Here is a 22,490-nt window from a genome sequence, read left to right on the forward strand (position 1 = left end):
CACCTCGAATCTTGCAACCAAACTCAAGGCAATGATCCAGATAAGCAGAAGGCATCCATCTGTGTTGGATTGAAGCAAAGGAATGCATCCAAGAGATAGTTGATGTGTATTTCAACGAGGATGAAATGAGTTTTAGCCATATGCAATGAAAACAAATAATGGAACCTAACTGAAGGGGAGGCCGTTTTTAACATGGATTAATGTAGCAAGGAAAAATGTGATAGCACGTGGTTTAACTGAATGATTGGCTTTAAGAGCAGATTAAACGAAGTTAGACAGGAGTAGCAAAACAAGATTCATTTAGGCAATCCGTATAAATGGGACAATAATCTATTGGGTTAAGTTTTTATAGGGATGACAGAATAATACCATTTTTTTTTTTTTTCATTTTTCCCCCCTTTTTTGGTAGGTATGTCATAATACTATTGGATATGTTATATTGTCCTCTCACACCACATATGAATGCTAAATTTTGTGATACATCATTACATCAAGCTACAGTATCATGCTTATTCTACTCGTCCAGACACTACCTTCTCTTATATTACGTTTTATAGTTTAATGACTTGAGAGAAAAAAATTTACTAAAAAGAACTTTGTTTCTGTTTTAGGTTGCAAATATAAAAGATCAAGTGAAACCCAAAGGCAGCCATAAAGTAATCTTTACAACTTCATCCAGTGCAAAGCTAAACTAATAGGAACCTGCTTATGTAGAAATCTAAGTCTACTTGTATCAATGGTAAGATTTAGGAACCAAGTACCAAATACTCAATAGTAGCAAGTCAAGCTGAAACATCCATTGTACGAGGAAGCAAGAATTATTAGATAAAGAGCAAGGACAAATTTGACTTCTAAGATGATGTTGAATAACAAGATATATTTGCATAACTTACGAGCACATGCACAGACTATTGAGTTCACATAATCTTCTTTCCTTTTGAAAACCCTGCCCGATATTTCCATATAGCGCATATTTGGCTGGCTATGGATGGAATTAATATCAGTCTGCAAAATAGACAAGAGAAGGAGATCGTCATGGGTCTAGATATAGAATGACTTGAGGAAGCAAAAAACATAAATGCTGAAGATATTGTATCAATCCATGGACCTCAGTGAAAGGGCGGTAGGGATCTGGGAAGTAGCATGCAAGAACAGCAACAGCTGCTTCTCGATATGCTAATCTAACTTTCAACTCCTCAGGGATTTCACTACTATCTTCTTGGCCAGTTTCAAATGTGCCTTTTTGCTGCAACATGAAATTATAAAATATGAAAATGCATCAAATCGAAGTCATTATAAATGTAATTAAGGGAAAAGGTGTTTCTAGCCACCTACCCTCTTCACGGCCTCAAGAAGTTCATCTCGTCCTATGTAGTCTAAATCCTTCCTCGCAGTCAAAATACCAGCTTCATTCCTGTCATCAGGTTAGCAAATGTTAGCCTATCTCTCCTGACTTGATGTTAAATTGAACAGACTAAAGCTTTGGGCAGTAAATACAGTATATTCTGCAGTTCTGCTCCGGTAAAATCTTCTGCAAGCTCTGCAATTTCTTGCAGTAGAGTCTCCTTCTCCTCCTCTGAACGGAAAAATTTATTTCTAGCATGAACCTAAAGTGCAGACAATGAGAATCATAATACATTAATATCACAAAACAATCTTCGCCTGGCTAGAAATTTTAAAACCAAAAACATATCAATGAAACATACCTTTAGTATGGCCAATCTGCCATCTTTAGATGGCAAACCAACCCTTATAATTTTGTCAAAACGGCCCTTTCTCAAGAGAGCAGGATCAAGAATATCCAATCTGTTTGTCGCACCAATAACTAACACCTGACAATCCAAAGTTAGACATTTAAATCTAAATTTTTTCCCTCTTCTTGGGCAGGGAAATCCTCCTAAATGTAGAATGTGTAAGCATACCTGTGATGTTGATACTTTAAATCCATCCATCTCAGTTAGTATCTGAAGTAGGCCCTGTTCCCTTTCTGCACCACCCTATGGAAAGCAAATACACATATCAGGCTTTTAGGCAGGTAGTTTGTCAAATTGCATATAGGGTGATGCAGCAGCGGGTAGGAGAGATTCAAAATCAAAATTCAAGTAGAATAAGAAAGAAATTGAGAGAGAAAGGGAAGAAGAATAGAGGGAAGAGAAGAAGAATTCAGAAGAGAAGAAGAATTCAGAGGGAGAAGAAATCACGATAATCTCAAAATTCAATATCAATAATAATCAAGAAATCACTATAATCTCAAAATTCAATACCAATAATAATCATCAAAAGCTGTCTTTCACAATGTCTTAACCAACATTATATAGGGATCGAAGAAAAACCCTAATCAAACTATTACCATAAATAGAAATCCTAAAATCAAATAATAATAATAAAAGTCAAAATCCCTAATTCTATCTTTCCTTCCCACATCTCCAATAATAGGTGTGGGCCGTATGGACTTCAAGCTCTCAGGCCAAGCCCGGTTCTTCATCATTCCCTCCCGGTTGAGAAGAACTATCCTCCGGAGAGTAAATCCATAAGTATATCTCCAAAAAGTATGAGTCAATACCCCATCTGATATTTGAAACTAGAAAACCCTTCCATCGGACAAGGTAATACTGAATGTCTCCAAGATGAGGGACATCACTATGATAGTCAAAAATATCCTCGGTCCAATCCATATATTGCAGCTGAAAAGTTGGAGGAACTAATACCGGTGCTGAGGAAAATGTAAATCTACCTGCATGAACACATGCCAATAAAATAGGAGGCTCAAAGGTGCCTCGATCAGATAATAAATACTCCACATCAAAAATTGAGTTAGTACTCAAATCCAATGACCAGTCAAAGAAATATGCATTAGGTCCTGATTTTTTATTGATGTGGAAAATTCCAACAATTTTTGCATGTTTTATTTGGAAAAAGTTTTTAGGATAAGGTTGAGGTAGTGCACAGATTATAACATAATCTCCTTCAATTAACTCATGATTCCTATGATGAGCATGTGCAATAAGTTCATAATTCTTTTTACTTAAGACAATTTTTTGTCGCATATCAGTGTGAAAATCATGAACAAATTGAATAAAGGAATCAAGAAACTCAAATGAATACATACATGGAGGCGAAGGATTATAATCAATGGACTAGCATGGTAAAGAATGGTAGATAATCTCAAAAGAGCAACTTCCAGTACTTTGATTAGTTAAACTTGTATAAACATACTCTATGATGGGTAAAAACAAGTTCCAAGTGTCTAGGTGCATGCTAGTAATAAAACTAACCAACTTTCCTAGACCTTGATTCACAACCTCAATTTTTCTATCATTCAAAGGACAAGATGCAAAAAGAAACTTCAAATTTGTTCCTAAGAATATCCAAAGTGTCTTCCAAAAATTACTGCTGTACTTGACATCCTTGTTTGACACAATGGCAGTAGATGACTCATGAAGTTTACCAATCTCTTCAATGCAATCTTGAGTGATCTCATTTTGTGCAAATTTATCATCTGCCTCATTCAGTTCAACATCTTCCCTAGGCTGTGTATGGTTATTTAGGACATCAAATGAATATGATCCTGGGGCTAAGGCAATGGTGTGTTGCTCGATATTCATGAGTGGCAATTTAGTTGGAGGTTCCTTAATTGTCCCATTTTTAATTTCATTAACACATTTAGGTGGCGGAGAATCCAACACCTCCTCATATGTGATATGGGGAACATCATGAGTCACTTTTTTTTCTTTTGCCAACACAAGTTTGTGGTCATTAGGTGGAGAAGAAGAAATTTGTAGTGTTTTAGAATCCTTTTCTGGTCACTTTGCAAGCCTTAACATGAGAGTTTTGCCATTATATTTGAATTGGTAATGATCCTCCTTGCTATGGTGAGTCACATTCAAGTCACAAATCCATGGGAGACCAAGTAACACATGGGCTGCAGTCAAGGGTAAAACATCACACCAAATGTCATCAAAATAAACTCCCATTTGAATAGGAACTAAACACCTTTCTGTGACAGTCAAAAAAGTTCCATCAACCCATGCCATCCTATATGGTTGTGGGTGAGGTTTAGGTTGAAGTTTCATTCTAGCAACACCTGATTTCGACACTGCATTTATTAAACTTTCTCCATTTATGATTACTTTTCAAACTCTTTCTCCAAACCTGAGATATGTATGAAATATGCCGGTTCGCGTCCAATCATCCTTTCTCATAAGGATAGATGGGATACACATCACTATTGTAGGTTTCATCTTCCATATGATTTTTCCTAAGGTCTGGAAACAGTCCACTATCATCTAGGTCATGTAGATACTCGGGTGAATATCCATGTTCTGAGATTTGATAGGGTTTGACAACTGGAGATCTTCTAGTAGGATATTCGATTCGACTCTCCCTAGAATAAAAATTCCTTTGTTGAGGGGTTTGAGATGACTCTGGCACATGGTCAAGACCACGACGAAGGTTCAAAGGCTCAACTAAATAATCATGATGACGACCATTAGGATATGTCCCAAGTTTTGGAGAAAATGACGTGTCAACCTTATGGTCATCACTTGGACGCTTACAGTTGGGTATAGAATTGGTTAATGTAGCCTCCTCCTCACTGAGTCGAGCTATGGAGTCCACATAAGTATTCATGTTTTGTTCGATGTTTTATACTCTCTCGCCCATTACAGCTTGGGCATCATATGGATCTCTAGTACTCATGGTGGATTAAGGTACTGGGATAAGATAGAGCAATGGCTATGAAAGACATGCCGACATTTGACTGTAATTGAATCAAGTAAAATCAAATTATAACTACCACAATGCGTAAAATCAAATTATAACTACCACAATGCACAATCAAGAAATCTTAATGCAATTAAAGTGATTATGCCAAATTCATGCACTGTGATAGGTGTTTCTGTGCAAAAAATATCAATTGAAGTAAATAATTTGGTTCAAGAATCAAATGGGTTCAATTAGGACCTTTTGCAATTTCTAAACTAGCAAAATAGATAACAGTACTAACACATTTTAGTTGAAGTATTAAGTACCTTTTTCGAAGTCCAAAGTAGCTCCCAATTGAATTAGGCTCGACCCTGTGACCTAGCAATGACAACAACAAACAGCAGAATCAACTCTGACGACGGCCAGCAACTATTCCGGCGACGACCAGCAATTACTCCAGAGATTACTATTCTGGCGATGACAACGAAAACTAACGATGGCGAGGGCAACACAATGCGATTCCGATGATGGTTTCCGGTGATGATGTTTGTAGCAGATTCCGTCGAGGATTTGCAACTGCGGTGAAGGCTGAAGACGACAAGAACGAACAAGAAGCTCTTTGACAAAGACAACTGTCGCAGATTCCGGCAACTGTGGCAGATTCTGGCTATGTGCAGAGAATATTTTGGTTAGCAAGGCTGTTGATTATTGGCGTGAGGGGCAGTGGATTGCACTGGTGGGTTTGGATTCGCTTCAGAAGTCTATGGGTCTGGGTCGATGGGATTTGTCGGCTCGATGGGTATGGGTTTTACAATTGGGTCTTGCTGTTAAGGTTTGGGTCTTATGATTGTTGGCTTGGTTACTGGCTGAGTTGGATCCAATTACTGTTATGGATTCAATTGGCTCAGGTCTCGTTGTAGATGGTGGCGCAGCTAGGGTTTGGAGGGTGGTGGCTGACAGCTACGATTTGAATAGGTGATGGCTGTTGTTATGGGTGGCAGTAGTCAGGGTTTTGGTTGAGGTGAACAGTGGGTAAATACTATGATGGTTGTGATGGATGGTTTGTTTGGATTGCAGACGGCGGCAGCAGCTAGGGTTTTGTCTGGGTTGATTGTTGATGAACAGTAGAGAAATATATGGATCTTTGCTCTGATACCAATTGATGCAGCAGCGGGTAGGAGCAATTCGAAATCAGAATTCAAGTAGAATAAGAAAGAAATTGAGAGAGAAAGGGAAGAAGACTAGAGGGAAGAGAAATTAGAAGAGAAGAAGAATTCAGAAGAGAAGAAGAGTTCAGAGGGAGAAGAAATCATTATAATCTCGAAATTCAATATCAATAATTATCATCAAAAGTTGTCTTTCACAATGTCTTAACCAACATTATATAGGGATCGAAGAAAAACCCTAATCAAACTATTACCATAAATAGAAATCCTAAAATCAAATAATAATAATAAAAGTCAAAATCCCTAATTCTATCTTTCCTTCCCACGTCTTCAATAATAGGTGTGGGCCGTATGGACTTCGAGCTCTCGGGCCAAGCCCGGTTCTTCATCACAGGGTGATAAGTCCATTAAAATTTGCAAAACCATTACCTAGAGCTGGAAAATACAGTACATTCTAAGTTCAAGATGGATTAATTGTCACAGATATCATAAGGAAGTTTCACATTAACATGAGCTTCTCAAAGAAATTGGATTTAAATTGGACTTAGAGAAGGTGTATGACCATGTTCATTGGGCCGTTCATCTATAGGTCAAGGATAAGATTGCACTTTGGGAGAAATGGAGAAAGTGGATGAACTTTTGCTTCTCCACAATCAAGTTTTCTGTTGTCATTGATGTAAATCTTTGGTTTAGCAGCTTAGGGATCTTAGACGGTGGACCTCCTACTGTTTTTATCTTTTATCTTTTTTCAATTTTCTTTTACTATATTCACAGAGGCATTTAGTTGTATAGTGGCTGTAGAAGTTTACCTGCTTCGAGGGTTTTGCTAGGGTAGATTTGTTAGCTATGTCCTATCTTTTATTTTATTTTTTTTGGCTGGTGACTAGGGCTGTAAATGAACCAAGCCAAGAAGTGGGCTTTTAGAGCTTGGCTAAGCTTTGTAGCAGGGTGTTTGAGCTCGGCTCAAGCTCGAGCCGAGCTCTCACCTCAATGTTCTAGCTCGGCTCAAAAACGTTCACAACACATTCGAGCCAAGCTCAAAGCTCATTAACAAATAGTCAAAAACAATTATTACACATCATATATATATATATATATATATATATGTATATACATATATTAATTAACACAGAAATAGATCACACGAGAATCATATATATATATATATATATATATAAATACAAGTTAGATAGATGTATTCAGGAAAAAAGAAGTATATTATAGAGATCTTCCAAAAAAATTATATACAAAACATTACAGATTCATAACTTATCTTCACTTTAATCTTCTCTCATATCTTCAAAGTGATGTCCCTGCTTTCCATCTCTGCTTGAGTTTCAATTAAAGACAAGTGTGTGTGTAAGAGAGTCCTCTTGAGTCATGATATGGGTGTGTGTGTGTGTGAGAGAGAGAGAGAGAGAGAGAGACGCAGCAGCTGTAAGTGGCGATTTGAAAGAGGAATGGAAGAAGAGGTAGGTTAGAATAATGTTAGGGCTTTGCATATATACAAATGGGCTCATGGGTTATTTATTTATGGGACTAAGTTGGTCTAAGATATTTCACTTTAAATGGGCCTCATATAAATGGACCTTAGGTTCTCATTTTTAGGTATATATTAATGTATAAGTTCTCACTATCATGTATATATCAATGTGTGTGTGTGTATAATTATATGTGTTTGCGAACAAGTTTATGAGCTTTGTTCACGAACAGACGAGCCACACGAGGAGTTGTTTGAGATTGGTTCGTTTACGAAACGAGCCTGGAAAACTTGTTTGAGCTCAGTTCATTTACAGCCCTACACACCATTGTATACTAGTGAGGCAGAAGAAGTTCAGCTTTGATGTGCATCATTCCGCATTTTTAGGCAGTTTCAATTCTGAAGATTTACTTGAACAAGAGCAAATTGACCCTACCGGAGGAAATGGAGGGATAAAGAGTTCAGTAGGCATTTTGGGATGTGGGTTGATCTGTGAAGCCTTCCAGCTTCACATTTGCTCTCCCCGGACTCCTCTTCCAAAGCTGTCAGTGTTTTTTCAATACAATGATAGAGTGGTTTGAAGGAGATCCACAGATGGAACAGCCAATCTGACTTGGGGGAGAAGGCTCTCATCAAGAGCACCAGCCTGCCCACATATTTTAAGTCCTTGTTTCCATTTTCTAGCCTCCGGTAGTGAAGAGGCTGGAGAAGTTTTACAATGACTTCTTGAAATATGTGGGAATATTCGTGTGGCAAGAATAATTTGTGGGTGTAATTGGTGGGAATTACCATATGGTGTATAAAATTATATTTTTGACTAACATAAATAGATTGGTGCAGAGAAGCCAGTATCATTCTTCTTTCTTACTTTCTCTTCATACCCTAATCATCCAAACCCTAAAATATAATTTCAACTGAAGCACGTATTGCAAAAAGTCATACAAGTGCCAAGCATGTTACTACACTAGTTAGACAGGGAAAGAACAAACAATTAAAAGAAACCACACACTATAAGTTTATTTTTAAGTTACTTCAAAACAGCTTTTTCAAATATTTAGCTGGAAGACAATCACCATACTAAATTTTGAATTATTACTATAAAGCTTGTTCACCCTATAAAAATAAGAGGATGTAAAGAGGGAAAGAATAATTTGCAATTACATACCCCACCAATATCAGGTCCACCACGTTTGCTACCAATAGCATCTATCTCATCAATAAAAATGATGGAAGGTGCAAATGATCTAGCACTAACAAAGAGATCCTTCACGCGAGATGCAGCGACACCAACAAACATCTGCAACAACAAACTCTTAAGTAAGCCAGTTTTCTACATATTCTAACATTTTTGAGTAACTCTATTATTATGTTTACCAGAAAATATATATACGGCAGAGAATTTCTGAAGCATTTATTATAAAAACTGCGCGTAAGATTGTAGAGATTAAGAGAATATGGCATGTTGAACAAAACAAATAGACTTACAAGAGGAGCTTTAAGTGCTAAGAAACAAAGGTGGTGTTTGATAAAACTGAAAATTAAATGCTGAAATTTATAAGTGATGGATTTAAGTGCTGAATTTGTAAACTTAATAATCTGTTTCGTGTCATCTAAGTTCGCTCCTTGCTTGTGGGGTGGCATGCCGGGGAACAAAAAATATCAAGATAAAGCCATTCCACAACCAATTCCTTTTCTAACTACAAAACTGGTTTGAATTGAGCATATCCAACCAAGGACACCTTATTGAAAGCCACTCCATCAGTAGGATCAACTTCTACAGTTATATGATGGGCAATTCACCCTTTTGAACTATGAACTTGAGGTATTTAAAGCATACAAGTCTTTCTGTTGGAAGGCTTATACATAACCAAAGGAGAGTGCTGAATATTTTGAAGTAGTTTGATAGTCCAAAACACTGAAGACTGAAAAATATATAGCTGACTATTTAACCTACAATATTCATTTTTTATAATATATTTATTGAGTATTAAAGTTTTCAAATTCAATAATATCCTAACATGCACAATGATGAATACCAATGGTGAAAGAACTTGAGAAAAGGTAAAACAATTCAGATTCTTTTTTATGAACCAACCAATCTTCCCTTTCTCTCACATTAGTTTCTCTTTCCAATCACATGTACAGCTTTTTTGCATTTCCACCGGTACGATTCATTCAACCCAGGAACTTCCAAGCACGGGTGGACCCAGAAATTTGGGGGGCGAACTTATAGTGCAAAAGAAATTTTAAAAAATTATAAATTGTAACATATATATGTTTTACTATAGAAATCTTAATTCTTAATGTAAAAGAAGATCTAAAATAAGATCATTTGGAAATTAAATGGATTTCGTAGTTCATTAAGTACTTACAAAAATATGTCTAGTTAATTTGGGCATTGATATGTACAAAGTTGGATAAAAAAATAGTTGTCATATATCTAGTCAAGTATGACATAAATTTGTATAAAAACTGAACGTAAAAATCAAATATCTACTATCAAAGTTGTGCCAACGACATTTCACAGAAGGTGACATGACACAAAAAATAAAACATATCCAAATAAATCCAAAAGTTCACATGTACATAGCATCAGAAATTTATAAATAAATAATAGAACACATAGTAAATTATTAATTTAGAAATGTCGCAGAAAATTAGACATTTTTCCTTAGTCAAGCATCACAAAGACAAATCTAGCAAGAGTAGAGCTAAAAAATCAGAACAGGCACATAAAAGAATGTACTCTTGTCCTCTTGAAAAATATTAAATTAATAACAAATAATAGACTTTAGCATAGCAAAAAAGAAAACTTACATGTATTAGACATGTGGAGAAAAATAATTAAATTAAACAAATATTATACTAGCAAAACATAGAGATAAAACAAAAAAACACATACTGACATACACACACACATTAGCTTTTGATATTGTGTATATGATGTATTAGAATTAGTTGATGCATATTGAGTTTTGATATCGTGTACATGAGGTATATTATGGGTTTGAGGCTATTGATATGATGTGGGTTGTTATCAAATGGGTTTGATTTAGGGCCAGATTTGAAATATTCAAAGTTCAAGACTTAATTGGAGGTACTTAAAAGATTTTGTTAAATTTTTGGGGGGCCAAATTTCAAATATTCAAACTCAAGACTTAATTGGAGGTAATAGATAGATTCAAATTACCTTCCCGAAAAAAAAAAAAAACAAAACAAAGAAGATAGATTCAAATCTTTTTTTTTTTTTTTTTTTTTTTTTCGAGGTAATATTGATATGATGACTGTAATGTCTTACTATGCTATGGAATCAATCAGCTGAATGATATTTAATTGGTAACATCAATGATCTGTAATTGTTTGATCTTAGATTTTGATTTTATGGTTCTGTGATCTGATCTCTCATTAGCTTCAATCGATTGAAACTTAAATGATGGAAACTTAAGCCTTTTAGAATTCTAATATACAAAAGTTTCATAATAGTTCACGCACAGGTCCATCAATCAAACAATCAATCGAACCTCGTTGGCAATGCTTCGATTGATTGACTTCAATCCAAGCATTCTTGACTTCAACAAAAACTTGGATAGAAATTGTCAATTGACTGACACATTGAGCAAGGCTTACTTTTTGGTTATAATTTTCTGTTTAAATATATTTATGCCTTTGGCGGAAGCCTCGTGCACTGGGTTTGCCTTTCTAAATATATTTATGCCAAAAAAATTGGGTAAATTACCCTGCCATCCCCTGAGGTTTGGCCCTTTGGGTTTATCACCATTAAATTGAAGTTTTCAAAAAATTACAGTGACACCTTTGCCAGAGTTAGCAAGTCAAACGGCTCCAAACGTTTTATGTAACTTTACATATTTACCCTCTGTATACTATATCATACTTGGGGAAAAAAAAAATAAGAAACCATCAATATAACAAAAAGACTAAAAGCCCCAAAACCCTCTTTGTTCACCGTTTCGCTATTCAATCCGCCACCTCTATTTCATCTCTCTCACACACACATCTCTCTCTAACTGTCGCTCCACCCCTGCCCCCTCACTATCTCCTTCCACCACCATTGTCGCCCTAATTACCGCCACTCAATTCAACCCGAAGCCCCACCACCGCCTGCCATCTCATTCTACCTCCATCCACGGGTACCTTATTTGATTTTGACCCCCTCTCTCTCCTTTGTTACTGTTTCACTCTGGTACTCTTCAAAAACAAAATGAAAAATTGCAGAAACCCTAAACTCTGTAAGCAATAAATTTACAGGAGGCAAAATTTTCACCACCACCACCACCAAATCAACATCCAAAGAGGTCAATTAATCAACTACCATCTTCAGCATTCTCTGTCCACCATAACTGCGGGCACCAACACTCCACTGTATACCCGTGCTTTTGGCAGAGCTGAAGATGGTGACTTCAAAGTTCAATACCAACATGCTTCGAGATCATTGTATCAAAATCTTACGCCTTCCAAACATATTGCAGAGTATTTTTTAACCAAAACTATTCATACAGACGCACTGTGTGTGTGTGTGTAAATATATATATGTTAGCACTCTAACAAAACCCATTTTTGGCATATATATTATATCTATACATGCAGATGGTGTAATTAGAGGAATTTGGGAAGATTAAAACCAATTGCAGATCCTGTTCAAAGGGATGCTGGAGATAGATAGTAGAGAGATGACAAAAACAGGTCCAAATGGTTTCTAGAGAAGAGAGAGAGCGTGAGAAAAGTAGGAAGAATTAAGTGGAGTGGTTGTGGGTATGATGATCATTTTAGAGATGATTAGTAAGGGTATTTGAATCATTTTGTTTTCATGAAGGGTATTTTTGTCAACTGATGAAAAAATATTTAACAGGTCAAACGCTGGGGGAATTTGAGATTGTCCAAAATTTAAGGGAGGTCGGCCAAAAAAAATTCAGAAGTTTAATGTGATAGGCCTAAACCACACGGGAGGTTATGGTAATTTACCCAAAACAATTTCATGCATTCAAAACACCTTTTTCATGAATCAAAACATGTATGCTTGTGCCCCTAAAATGACAATGCATTATTTTGAACCCTAGTTGAAGTGTGATTTTACCTTTTTGCCCTTTGATGTATCTTCAAATGCTGATTCTTCCCTTGGACATAGATACCACCACTAACTAACTAAAAAGACTTTCGAAAATAAAACATAAGTAATAGACTCTGGTTTCTGTTACGAAATCTGCTAGCACTAAGTTCTAATCCTAACAAAGATGATAATTTTTAAGATTTTGTAAAGTATAATGATATTTGCACTCCTCTTGCTTTTAAAAAAAATGAAACGACATAATTATCCTTCAAAACCACATTCACACTCCATAATTTTTAGATAAAGGACAATTGCACTCCAATATTGAGGGATATTTAGTCCTTTCAATTATAAAAACATTCAAGCGGAGTGCAAATGGTGAAAGTGGAATGAATATCAGCTCCCTTTTGTAAATTCAACTAGTTTCAATCTTTTACTAACGGTTGAAATGATGACTTCGTTTTTCAGACAGTGACATCCAACGGATTGAGCTGCCCTTTGGCTTCCTTGAGATGCTATGACAAACTGCAGCCTCAGCAAGTTATCAAAAGGACTGACAGCATTCCAAGATGCATATTTCATTTGAGTGGCAACTGTTAGGATCATTTTCTCATTAATTCATCATTTTATATAAGAACTGTCCTAAGAAAATCAGGCCTCACCTCGACAAAATCAGTGCCATTAGCAGCAAAAAAGGGAAGTCCTGCTTCGCCAGCGATAGCTTTAGCCAGAAGTGTTTTACCAGTTCCAGGAGGCCCATGGAGCAGCACACCTTTTGGGCAATAGATGCCTTTATTCTGGAATTCCTCATCGTTCTTTAGTATTCGAACAATCTCTTGCAGTTCCCTCTTTATATATTCCTGACCAGCAAAATCATCGAAGGTAACTCCAGTAGTTTCTTCTGCAGATATGAATTTTGCCCTGGGAGTACAAGATGGAGCAATAAGATTCCAAATGCTTTATTGGCAGAAATCATCAATTGACAACATTGTTATTATAGCTTATCAAGATCAAGTTCAAAGATATCACTCTGCATAAAAATGTTGGACAATATAGACAGTTCAATGAGTAACAAAGGATTAACCCTGCGCTTATTTCAACATACAGCACTGTGAAAAATCAAAGAATATATTTCAGGATATGTTCATATCACAAGATGAATGAGAATTCTCAGTAAGATGCAAACAGCATGGTAGTTTTGGTATATACATATGACAGAACTCACTGCTTTTCTTTCATTTCCTTACATTTCTCTTACAAGAACTAGAAGATGGAGGTTAAAACTTAAAAGTGGGAAAAGAGTACGAAAGTGAGGATAAGAGGTTCTTGAAAATCAAGAGAAATAGAAGGGCCAGAAAATAGCACTCAAACAACTCAAAACTACAAAACTCACTTCTTCAGCAGAGAAAGAGCATCTAAAACCTATATAAACATCTGGACTTATTCATCCAAAAGAATGTAAAATATACTAATTCCTCCCTCCCAAATTCCCAGTTAAATGTGCCTTATGGTGATTTCAACTTTTTAAGAAAGTGACATTTAATGCATGGCCATTTGAAATAGAACAGTTTAAAGATTATACAGTCCAATTTTCAAATCAAAAACCATTTCCAGTATTCACACACTTTAGCTAAACATTTGGATTCTTTTTTTTTTTTTACCAATTATTGTCATGAATACAACTCATAGTCAACTATTCCTTAATTAGGGGTATGATTGCTGCTTTCATATTTTACACATGATGTATTTACCAAAACACACAATAGGTCTAGATACATCCCTTGCACTGCACTCACCTATCACCTTCCTTATTTTATGTTCTCGAGAACATTAGATATACCTATTGTAATCATCCTTTGGAAGATGAAATGATACACAGTCAATTCTTCTCTCTCCAAGATTTAGCTTTCAACTTTCAAGGTATTTTGAATTTTTTTTTTTTTTTTTTTTTTTTTTAATGATAGGACAGTATTATTGAAGATTTCATACCAGCAACACATCTGATTCATTCGCAAACGCAAAACGTTTCAATTTAAAGGAAAGCTCGTGACAATTGCCATTAGGTGCACCTCATGACAGAATTGTTCTATTATAACACAAGGAATTGGCTCTTAATTAGGAGAGCTGAATGTTAGTCCTTGTTATTGAATTTATTAAAGCTAATCTGACATTTAATTATCCAAAAGGGATGTTATAAATCACATCACCCAGAGAAAGCAATATGATCCAGATCATGATGCATTTGAAACGAATATAATACTGAGAGTATATTGCAAAACATGAAATACTAGCTTAATCTTTATTCTCTGCAAGCCTGGTCAACCCATTAGCCTGTTTGAAAGAAGAAACAAACTTATAACAAGAGGTTTGGGCCAAATGGGCTCTGTAAAACTATACTGAGACAGAACCTTGCATTGTCAGGTGTAAATAATACAAGTATGTCAATATTTTTAAAATTCAGTAACTAACAAATAAAACTTAAGCACCACAAAAATAAAAAATAAGTGTCATGATAACAGGCCTTAAGAAACACAAGAACAAAGAAGAGATAATAGCCACAACGCAGGGTGGTGGGGAGCGTTATCATTAAGAAAGTGTTTCATGTAGAAGGACGTCTTCAACACAAATAATTTTTTCAACTTTATGGATAAAACTAAATTTGACATCAAAATTTCTTGCATATATTCTTTGAGGATTTTAAGGCTAAAAAGCCAAAAAAAACCCTATAGAATCATCAATCCTCAAAAGAGACATAAACTCTAAAAATAAAATAAAAAGTCAAGACAAACTGAAGTGTGCATTGTATAACATTTACTTTAGTAGTTATCACTAACTAAATTGAGCATAAAAAATTTTATTAGAACTTCAAGTAAATGGCTGAATCCGTCTGCCATTTTCTCCTATGCAAGTAACCAAAGGTGTCCTGCGCACTCATTAGGAGGCAGTTTTATTAGATTGATGTAAATCCTGTAATAAAATACAAGAGTTCTGGCAAAGAACTTGTTAACGAACATAAAAGCAGTTACTAACTCCAGCGCGGTGTAATTAATCTCCTCCAGATTCTCTCTCAAATATAGTACAAGAAGCCTTTTTCCCCCCTACTTCTAATGTTTCTTTCCTTTTTTCTATTAACAATATAGCATATATAGTTGTGAATAAGTTGAAAGAATGACATTAACATGCTGCCAAAGATATGGAAAAAATTAAAATACACATCTACCAGTTAAATCACAAAGAAATCACTCTCCACTTACCGACTCTTCCCTAATGATCCAAGAGCACGGCGCTTGAGTGGCTGCCTGGTCTTTTTCGGAGGAGTTCCCAGATCACAAGGTATTAATTTTGCATAAATCGGTCTCATCATATTATCAATCCAGAGATATAGTACAATAGAAAGAGCAAGCCGCATAGACCACACTACTGCAGTTGCAACAGTAGAATAGACTTCTGCAGGAACAGTGTTCACATTAAGAACATCAACATTTACTAGCTGTTGATGCAACTTCCGCCACACATCGTTCCAAGAATCAATTGGCATACGGTCAACCACATGGCGCTTGAACACAATTTTCTCTTTGGAATCGCCTTGCTCGTGTTCATCTTTTGAATGTGGTAGAATAACTGGAGACAGAGAACAAAAAAGATACATAATTTTCAGCATGAAATTTTAAGAATTAAGGATGACAGGAAAATAAGAAATAAGAAATAAGTTTTAAGCAATATGCTAGCAAGTCCAACAGTCATAATGAATAGATTGACAAAGGCTAAAACACAAGAAGAGTAACATGATTCAGATGACAATCAAATTGTCGAATCATTAGAACAGATCTACCATATAGATACAGCAACGGGAACTTTTAGAAAATAATGTCCTGAAACTAGTTATGGGACAATGACTTAAAGGCAAATCAAAGAACATGTAAAACATATCGGATTGACAAACAAAGAAATAAATAGCTGCAATTATCAGAAGCATAAAAATAGAGAGAGAGAGAGAGAGGGGAAAAAAAAGTCGACAATAAAGAAGATATGAAGGGAAGAAGGGAAAATGCAGGATAAAAGCCATTATCTTCAAATAACATTTCCGCATATAGGCTCCCGTAAAAAAACTCACAGATGCCAGTACACCACTTACAGGTTTACTACTTTTTTTTTTTTTTTTCTTTCACTCGTATCACTTCACTAATATTATGTGAAAATTTCAGACTTCCTTCTTCCCTAAATTCTAGAGAGGCTGGAGTTAAACCTAAAGTTTAAGTTCTAAACCTTGTAAGAGACTGATGTCATGCAAATAATATCTGCCAACTGGAACTCTGAAAGACGCCAGAACTAAATTCATTTTTAAAAGCTTTAGAAAACAATTGGCATCTAAGTCAGTTAATGTTACGGTGCATGACAACAAAAAGTCAAAAACCAAATGTGAAGGAGATGCATGATGATGTGATTTGAGAAACAATGGATTCCTTCTTTTCACCAGCCTATACCATACAATTAGTCGAAGTTTGAACACTGGCAGAACAACCATCCAGTGTATGCTAATGTTAAGACCTTCTGTTACCAATAACTTTCCATCAGTTCATAGCACAACTATCAAAAAACAACAAAATAAAAAAAGATGGTGGAAAACCAAGAAGGAGTTGGGAGATTGATAACAAATTAAGACACGGAATTCATATTAGGTCAAATAATGCAAATATTTATAACTGAATACTTGCTTCAAATTGGGTTGCTCGCAATAACACTGTTTTTGAACCTGGTATGTCCCCTGTTCTCTACTCTCAGGGCTCTCTGTCTGCTCCTTCTTCTACTCCTCCTTGTGGGGTGTTAAGGAGTGCAGTGGGGGAGGAGAATGATGGGTTGTCAGTGGTGTCTCGAATGCTTTCACCTGCAGTAGAGGCGGTTTTTGAGGAAGAGATGATTGAGAATAGTCCAATCAGGTATGGGGGTCCTGGGCTGTCAGAAAGGGATGTGACGTCAGGGAAGGACGATGACCTGAATAGCATGGGGGATGCAGGATTTTTTTCAGATGTTTCTTCTTCTGTTCCGTCTTCTTCTTCTTCTGGTAGGGATTTGGGGACGCTGTTCATTTGAGAAGGGATGAGAGTGCTGGTCTGTGCAGAGCTGATTGTGGGACTGTGTTGAGGCCACAGAGGGATGGTTTGTATGGGAGTTCAGAGAGGATGACTATTTGTGTTGGCAAGGATATCCGTATCACCCTCAGCAATGAGTCGGCTGCTTTGCTGGTCAAGGAACTGAAAAGGCACAGTTTTTTGTCAGATGATATGATTAACAATGCTACGGACACTCAGCTGGATAAATCAGAGGGTGGGTGGGATAGTTCCATCGACTGGATTTCATGTGTTGATGACAAGGAGGGGCTGGGGGGTGGTGCAGGAAGTGTGGAGATGGATCAGCACGTTGGACCACTTGATAGCTTTTGCTTAAGACATCAAGTATAAATTTATAATATATGGTTAATTGGTTTATGTTTTGCTTTTTTTGAATCTTTCTTATGAATAAATAGCTTTATTAGTTTAATTGTTCTATTTTTCTAGTTGCTTTATTGATTTAATTGTGATATATTTAGACTAATTTAGTGTTTTTATTATTGGATGTTCATTGTTTAATTGTGTTATTTTTGTTAAGAATTGTTGTTTTAAAATTTTACTTGTGCGCCTCACATCACTCAGGCTCGCGCCTAGGCTCCAAGGGACCTTTAGCGCCTCGGTGCGCCTTGGGCTTTTAATAACTATGTGGGCGGAGGAGGATCATCCAATTTTGGGGGTGGTTGACCCCTTGGCTGTGGTGTGACCGGAAGGATTGGAGATGGATGTTATGAAGCAGGATGGGTAAGGACTGGGTGAAAGAGAATATAGGTGTTATGAGTGAACTGTTGGGTGTCTCTTTCGAGGGAAACAAAGGGCAGTCCTTGTCGATTCTCCATGCGACGGTGGAGGGGCGAGAAGGGGACTTGAAGAAGAAGCCTAGAAGGGGGGTTGAAAAAGAAGGAATCACCCTTCTTGGAAAGGGGAGAGGGAGGTGAGGAATCTTATCTCTTATGTCAACTATGAGGGGAAGGAGGGGATGGAGAGGGAGAGGGGAAGCATGAGGGGTGGAGGGAGGGGTAAAGGGAAGGTGAACGGCATTGTTTCCTCATGAAGCTACGAATCATTTCTTGGAATATCCGCGGTCTCAACGCCCGGATAACAAGGAGGTGGTGAAGTTGGCAGTGAGAATATGGGGAGCTCATGTGGTGTGCCTTCAAAAACAAAGATTGCTTCAGTATCGGATAGGGTCATCAGGAGCCTATGAGGAGGAAGGTTTGTTGAGTGGGAGGCGTTGGATGCTACAGGATCTTCCGAAGGCATTCTCGTCATGTGGATTAGAAGATGGTTGTCGAGGGTGGACATCTGGAGAGGGAGGTTCTCTATTTCATGTGTCTGTGTGTTGGAGGAGGATGGTTTCAGATGGATCTTTTCTGGGGTTTATGGGCGGTGGATGACGGAGATAGACCTTTGTTGTGAAAGGAGCTCAGTCGCGTGAAAGGGTTGTGGTCTCTTCCTTGGTGTGTGGGTGAGGATTTCAATGCAGTTAGGTCCCCGACAAAGAGATCTATAGGTGGGAGGTGGTCTTCGGCTATGAAACAGTTTTCGGTATTCATTGATGGCCATCCTCTCATTGATTTACCGTTAGAAGGGGCGGCCATTTACTTGGTCCAGTAGTAGGGATTCGCCCACTCTCTCTTGGCTGGACAGATTCCTTATTTCTGGGGACTAAGAGGAGAAATTCCCGGATGTTGTTTAGGCAGCTTTGGCTAGGGTGACCTTTGCGTTGGTCCTGGATTGTAGGGGTTTGAGATCCCGAAGTATCCCGCTTAGATTTGAGAATATGTGACTTAGAGCGGAGAATTTTCAGGGGAGAGTTCGGTTTTGGTGGGAGGAGGCTACGGTGGTTGGTACCCCGAGTTTGGTTTTGGCTAGGAAACTTTGTTTCCTCGAGACGGAGCTTAAGAGATTGATCAGCTGGAGGGGTGGGTGGTATTATGGAGATTCAGCGCACAAGGAGAGCTGACTGTCAGGCGAAGATTGCTGAGATTGCTATTATGGATGAGATTTCATGACGACAGAAATCTAAGGCTTTATGACTTAAAAAGGGAGACCGCAATACAAAGTTCTTTCATAGGGTTGCAAATGCCCTCGGGGGGGTAATCATATCGAGCGGATTTGTGTGAATGGGGTGGAGTTGTGTAGGGAGGAGGAGGTGTGTAGGGGGATTGCTTCCTTCTATCAGAGGCTTTACTCTGAGCCTCTTCGGTGGAGATCTAGGCTTGGTGGTCTTCATTTTGATGCAATTTCAGAGTTGGATAGGGATGGGCTCGAGATTCCTTTTTCAAGGAGAAAATGTTGAAGGCGCTCAAAAGTTGTAATGGTGACAAAGGTTTAGGTCCGGATGGTTTTACTATGAGGTTTTTGTTGGAAAGCTGGTAGATGGTTAGGAGTGATGTGATGGGCACTTTTCATGAGTTCCACTCTCATAGGCGGTTCGAGAGGTCGTTGAATACATCTTTTATCACCCTCATTTCTAAGACGGGTGGTGCTTCCGATGTTAAGGATTTTAGGCCTATAAGTCGGGGTGCATTTGATGGAGAACTGGGCCTAGCCCGAGAGCTTGAAGTCCATATGGCCCACACCTACTATTGGAGACGTGGAAAAGAAAGATAGAATTAGGGTTTTTGCTTTTCTATTTTTTTTTTTTTTTTTTTTTTTTTTTTTTTGATAAGTAAAAATATATTAGAAAAATGTTCAAAAGGGGAACATGTCCCTAATACAAGAATAAAAAAGGTCCAAGGACCAATGGAATCCAAGAGATCAAAGAAATCATCAATCGAGGAGCATGCACTTCCTCTTACATAAGAGAATAGAGAACGAAGAATATGAATTTTTAAAGTAGCTAAAGACGATTCTTTTCCTTCAAAGGATCTGTTATTCCTCTCACGCCACAAGCACCACCAAACACAATGTGGAACAATCTTCCAAAAATCCCGAGCTTGTTCTTTGACAGGACACCTTTTCCAACCGTTAATCAATTGAGAGGAGTGCTTAGGCATTACCCAAAACACGCCAAACATGCTAAAAATAAAACTCCAACAATCAAACGTCACAGGACAATGCAAAAGAATGTGACACACGGATTCACTATCAACTTTACATAAACAACACCAATTAACAATGATGTTGCCTCTCTTTCTCAAATTGTCCAAAGTCAAAATCCTCCCCAATGTGGCAGTCCAAACGAAGAATGCAATTCGAAGAGGAGCTTTAGAGCGCAGACAGACTTCCAAGGGAACTCAGGACCAACGAAATTGGACAAACAGATGAACATAGAGTGGACACCATACTGACCATGAGCTAAAGGAACCCACAAAATATCATCACACCCTCTGCCAATATCCTTCTGTCTATACAACGTATCCAAAAAAAACAGAAACTTCCTCCATTTTATTTATGGTAATAGGAATTTTAGGGTTTTTCTTCGATGCCTATTTATATGTTGGTTTAGACATTGTGAAAGACAACTTTTGATGATTGATTATTGATTATTATTCAGAAATTATTGTGGTTTCTTGTCCCTCAATTCTAATTTCTCCCTCTGTTATTCTTCTCTTCTCCCTCATTTTGATTTCTTCCCCTATTATTCTTTTCTATTTCTCTCTCAATCTCTATCTTAACATCTTTCTTATTTACTTGAATTATGTTCTTGAATCGCCCCTACCCGCTGCTGCATCAGCATTTATAAGCTAATTGCCAAAGTTCTTGCTATGAGATTGAGGGAGGTTTTGGATGGGGTCATTTTAGAGTCTCAGAACGCCTTCGTTGGTGACCGGAAGATTCTGGACTCCTTTCTTATTGCCATCAAGTGTGTGGATTCCAGATTGAGGAATGGTGTCCCTGGAGTTCTATGTAAGCTTAACATTGAGAAAGCTTATGATCATGTTAGTTGAAGCCTCCAGTTGTATTTGCTAGGGAGATTGGGTTTTGGAGAGAGATAAAGGAGATGGATAGAGGCTTGTATTTCCTCTGTCAGTTTTGGTGAATGGGCCTCCTATCGGTTTTTTTGGTAGTTCTCGGGGCTTGAGGCAGGGAAATCCTCTTTCTCCGTTTATATTCCTCATTGTCATGGAGGCCCTTAGTAGGATGATGAGGAGGGCAGTGGATCTAGGTTTTATCAGGGATTTAGGGTGGGTAGAGATTCAGTCCATCAGATAGAAATCTTTCATCTATTGTTTGCAGACGATACTCTAGTTTTCTGCAATGTTGGTGTGTCCCAATTGAGATACTTGAGGTGTGTTCTGGTGTGTTTCCAGGCGGTTTCTAACTTTCTGGTCTAAAGGTTAATGTGGGGAAGAATGTGCTTGTCCCGATTGGGAAGGTTCAGGATATTGCTTCTCTTGCTGTGGTTCTCGCTTGTAGGGTGAGCTCTTTTCTTATCTCTTGTTTGGGTTTGCCTTTGGGGTCTTCGTCGAGGAGGGTGGGAGGCTAGGATCCTGTGATCAAGCGGTTTGAGAAGAGATTGGTTGGATGGAACAAGCAATATTTGTTGAAGGGGGGGAAGTTTATTCTCATGAAGAGTATGTTGTCGAGTCTCCCTACATACTTTCTGTCTCTCTTTCAGATGGCGTCCTCAATAGCTAGAACGATTTAGAAGATTCAACAGAATTTCCTTTGGGGTGGGGAGAGGAGTTCAAGTATTATCTTGTCCGTTGGGAGCAAGTTTGCAGGCCTATTCAGCTGGGTGGCCTTGGTATTAGGAGGTCAGTCCCCTTTAACAGGGCTTTCCTTGGTAAGTGGTTGTGAAGATTTGGCAGTGAACGACATCGTCTTTGGAGGAGGGTTATTTCATGCCGTTTTGGGGAGAAGAGAGGTGGGTGGTCCTCTAGTCCAGTTTCTAGTGCTGGTAGTGTGGGTGTGGATGTGTGGAAATTTATTCGAAAGGGACGGGATGAATTTTCTAAACACATAAGATTCATAATTCGGGACGGCAAAGGGGTTCGGTTCTGGGAGGATTTATGATGTGG

At 37.7% G+C, this 22,490-nt stretch overlaps 1 protein-coding gene across 4 annotated transcripts in view; it reads right to left on the reverse strand.

Moving 5' to 3' along the window:
• The window catches only part of LOC132294285 (probable inactive ATP-dependent zinc metalloprotease FTSHI 4, chloroplastic), a 39,551-nt gene that overhangs the window by 13,256 nt on the left and 3,805 nt on the right, over positions 1 to 22,490 (reverse strand). For all 4 annotated transcript variants that reach the window (XM_059792110.1, XM_059792095.1, XM_059792085.1 and 1 more), the window contains exons 3-11: positions 15,670 to 16,036; positions 13,078 to 13,336; positions 8,516 to 8,647; positions 1,923 to 1,997; positions 1,707 to 1,832; positions 1,498 to 1,607; positions 1,336 to 1,414; positions 1,109 to 1,246; positions 894 to 1,005 (exon numbers count right to left, since the gene is read on the reverse strand). In XM_059792110.1, coding sequence (XP_059648093.1) covers positions 894 to 1,005; positions 1,109 to 1,246; positions 1,336 to 1,414; positions 1,498 to 1,607; positions 1,707 to 1,832; positions 1,923 to 1,997; positions 8,516 to 8,647; positions 13,078 to 13,336; positions 15,670 to 16,036 — 1,398 coding nt within the window. The remainder of the gene's footprint in view (positions 1 to 893; positions 1,006 to 1,108; positions 1,247 to 1,335; positions 1,415 to 1,497; positions 1,608 to 1,706; positions 1,833 to 1,922; positions 1,998 to 8,515; positions 8,648 to 13,077; positions 13,337 to 15,669; positions 16,037 to 22,490) is intronic.

This window comes from Cornus florida, unplaced genomic scaffold (genome assembly GCF_030987335.1).
Source record: "Cornus florida cultivar Cherokee Brave unplaced genomic scaffold, ASM3098733v1 CherokeeBrave_3.0.0_Hap2_Chr01, whole genome shotgun sequence".
In the NCBI taxonomy this organism is placed as follows: Eukaryota; Viridiplantae; Streptophyta; class Magnoliopsida; order Cornales; family Cornaceae; genus Cornus; species Cornus florida.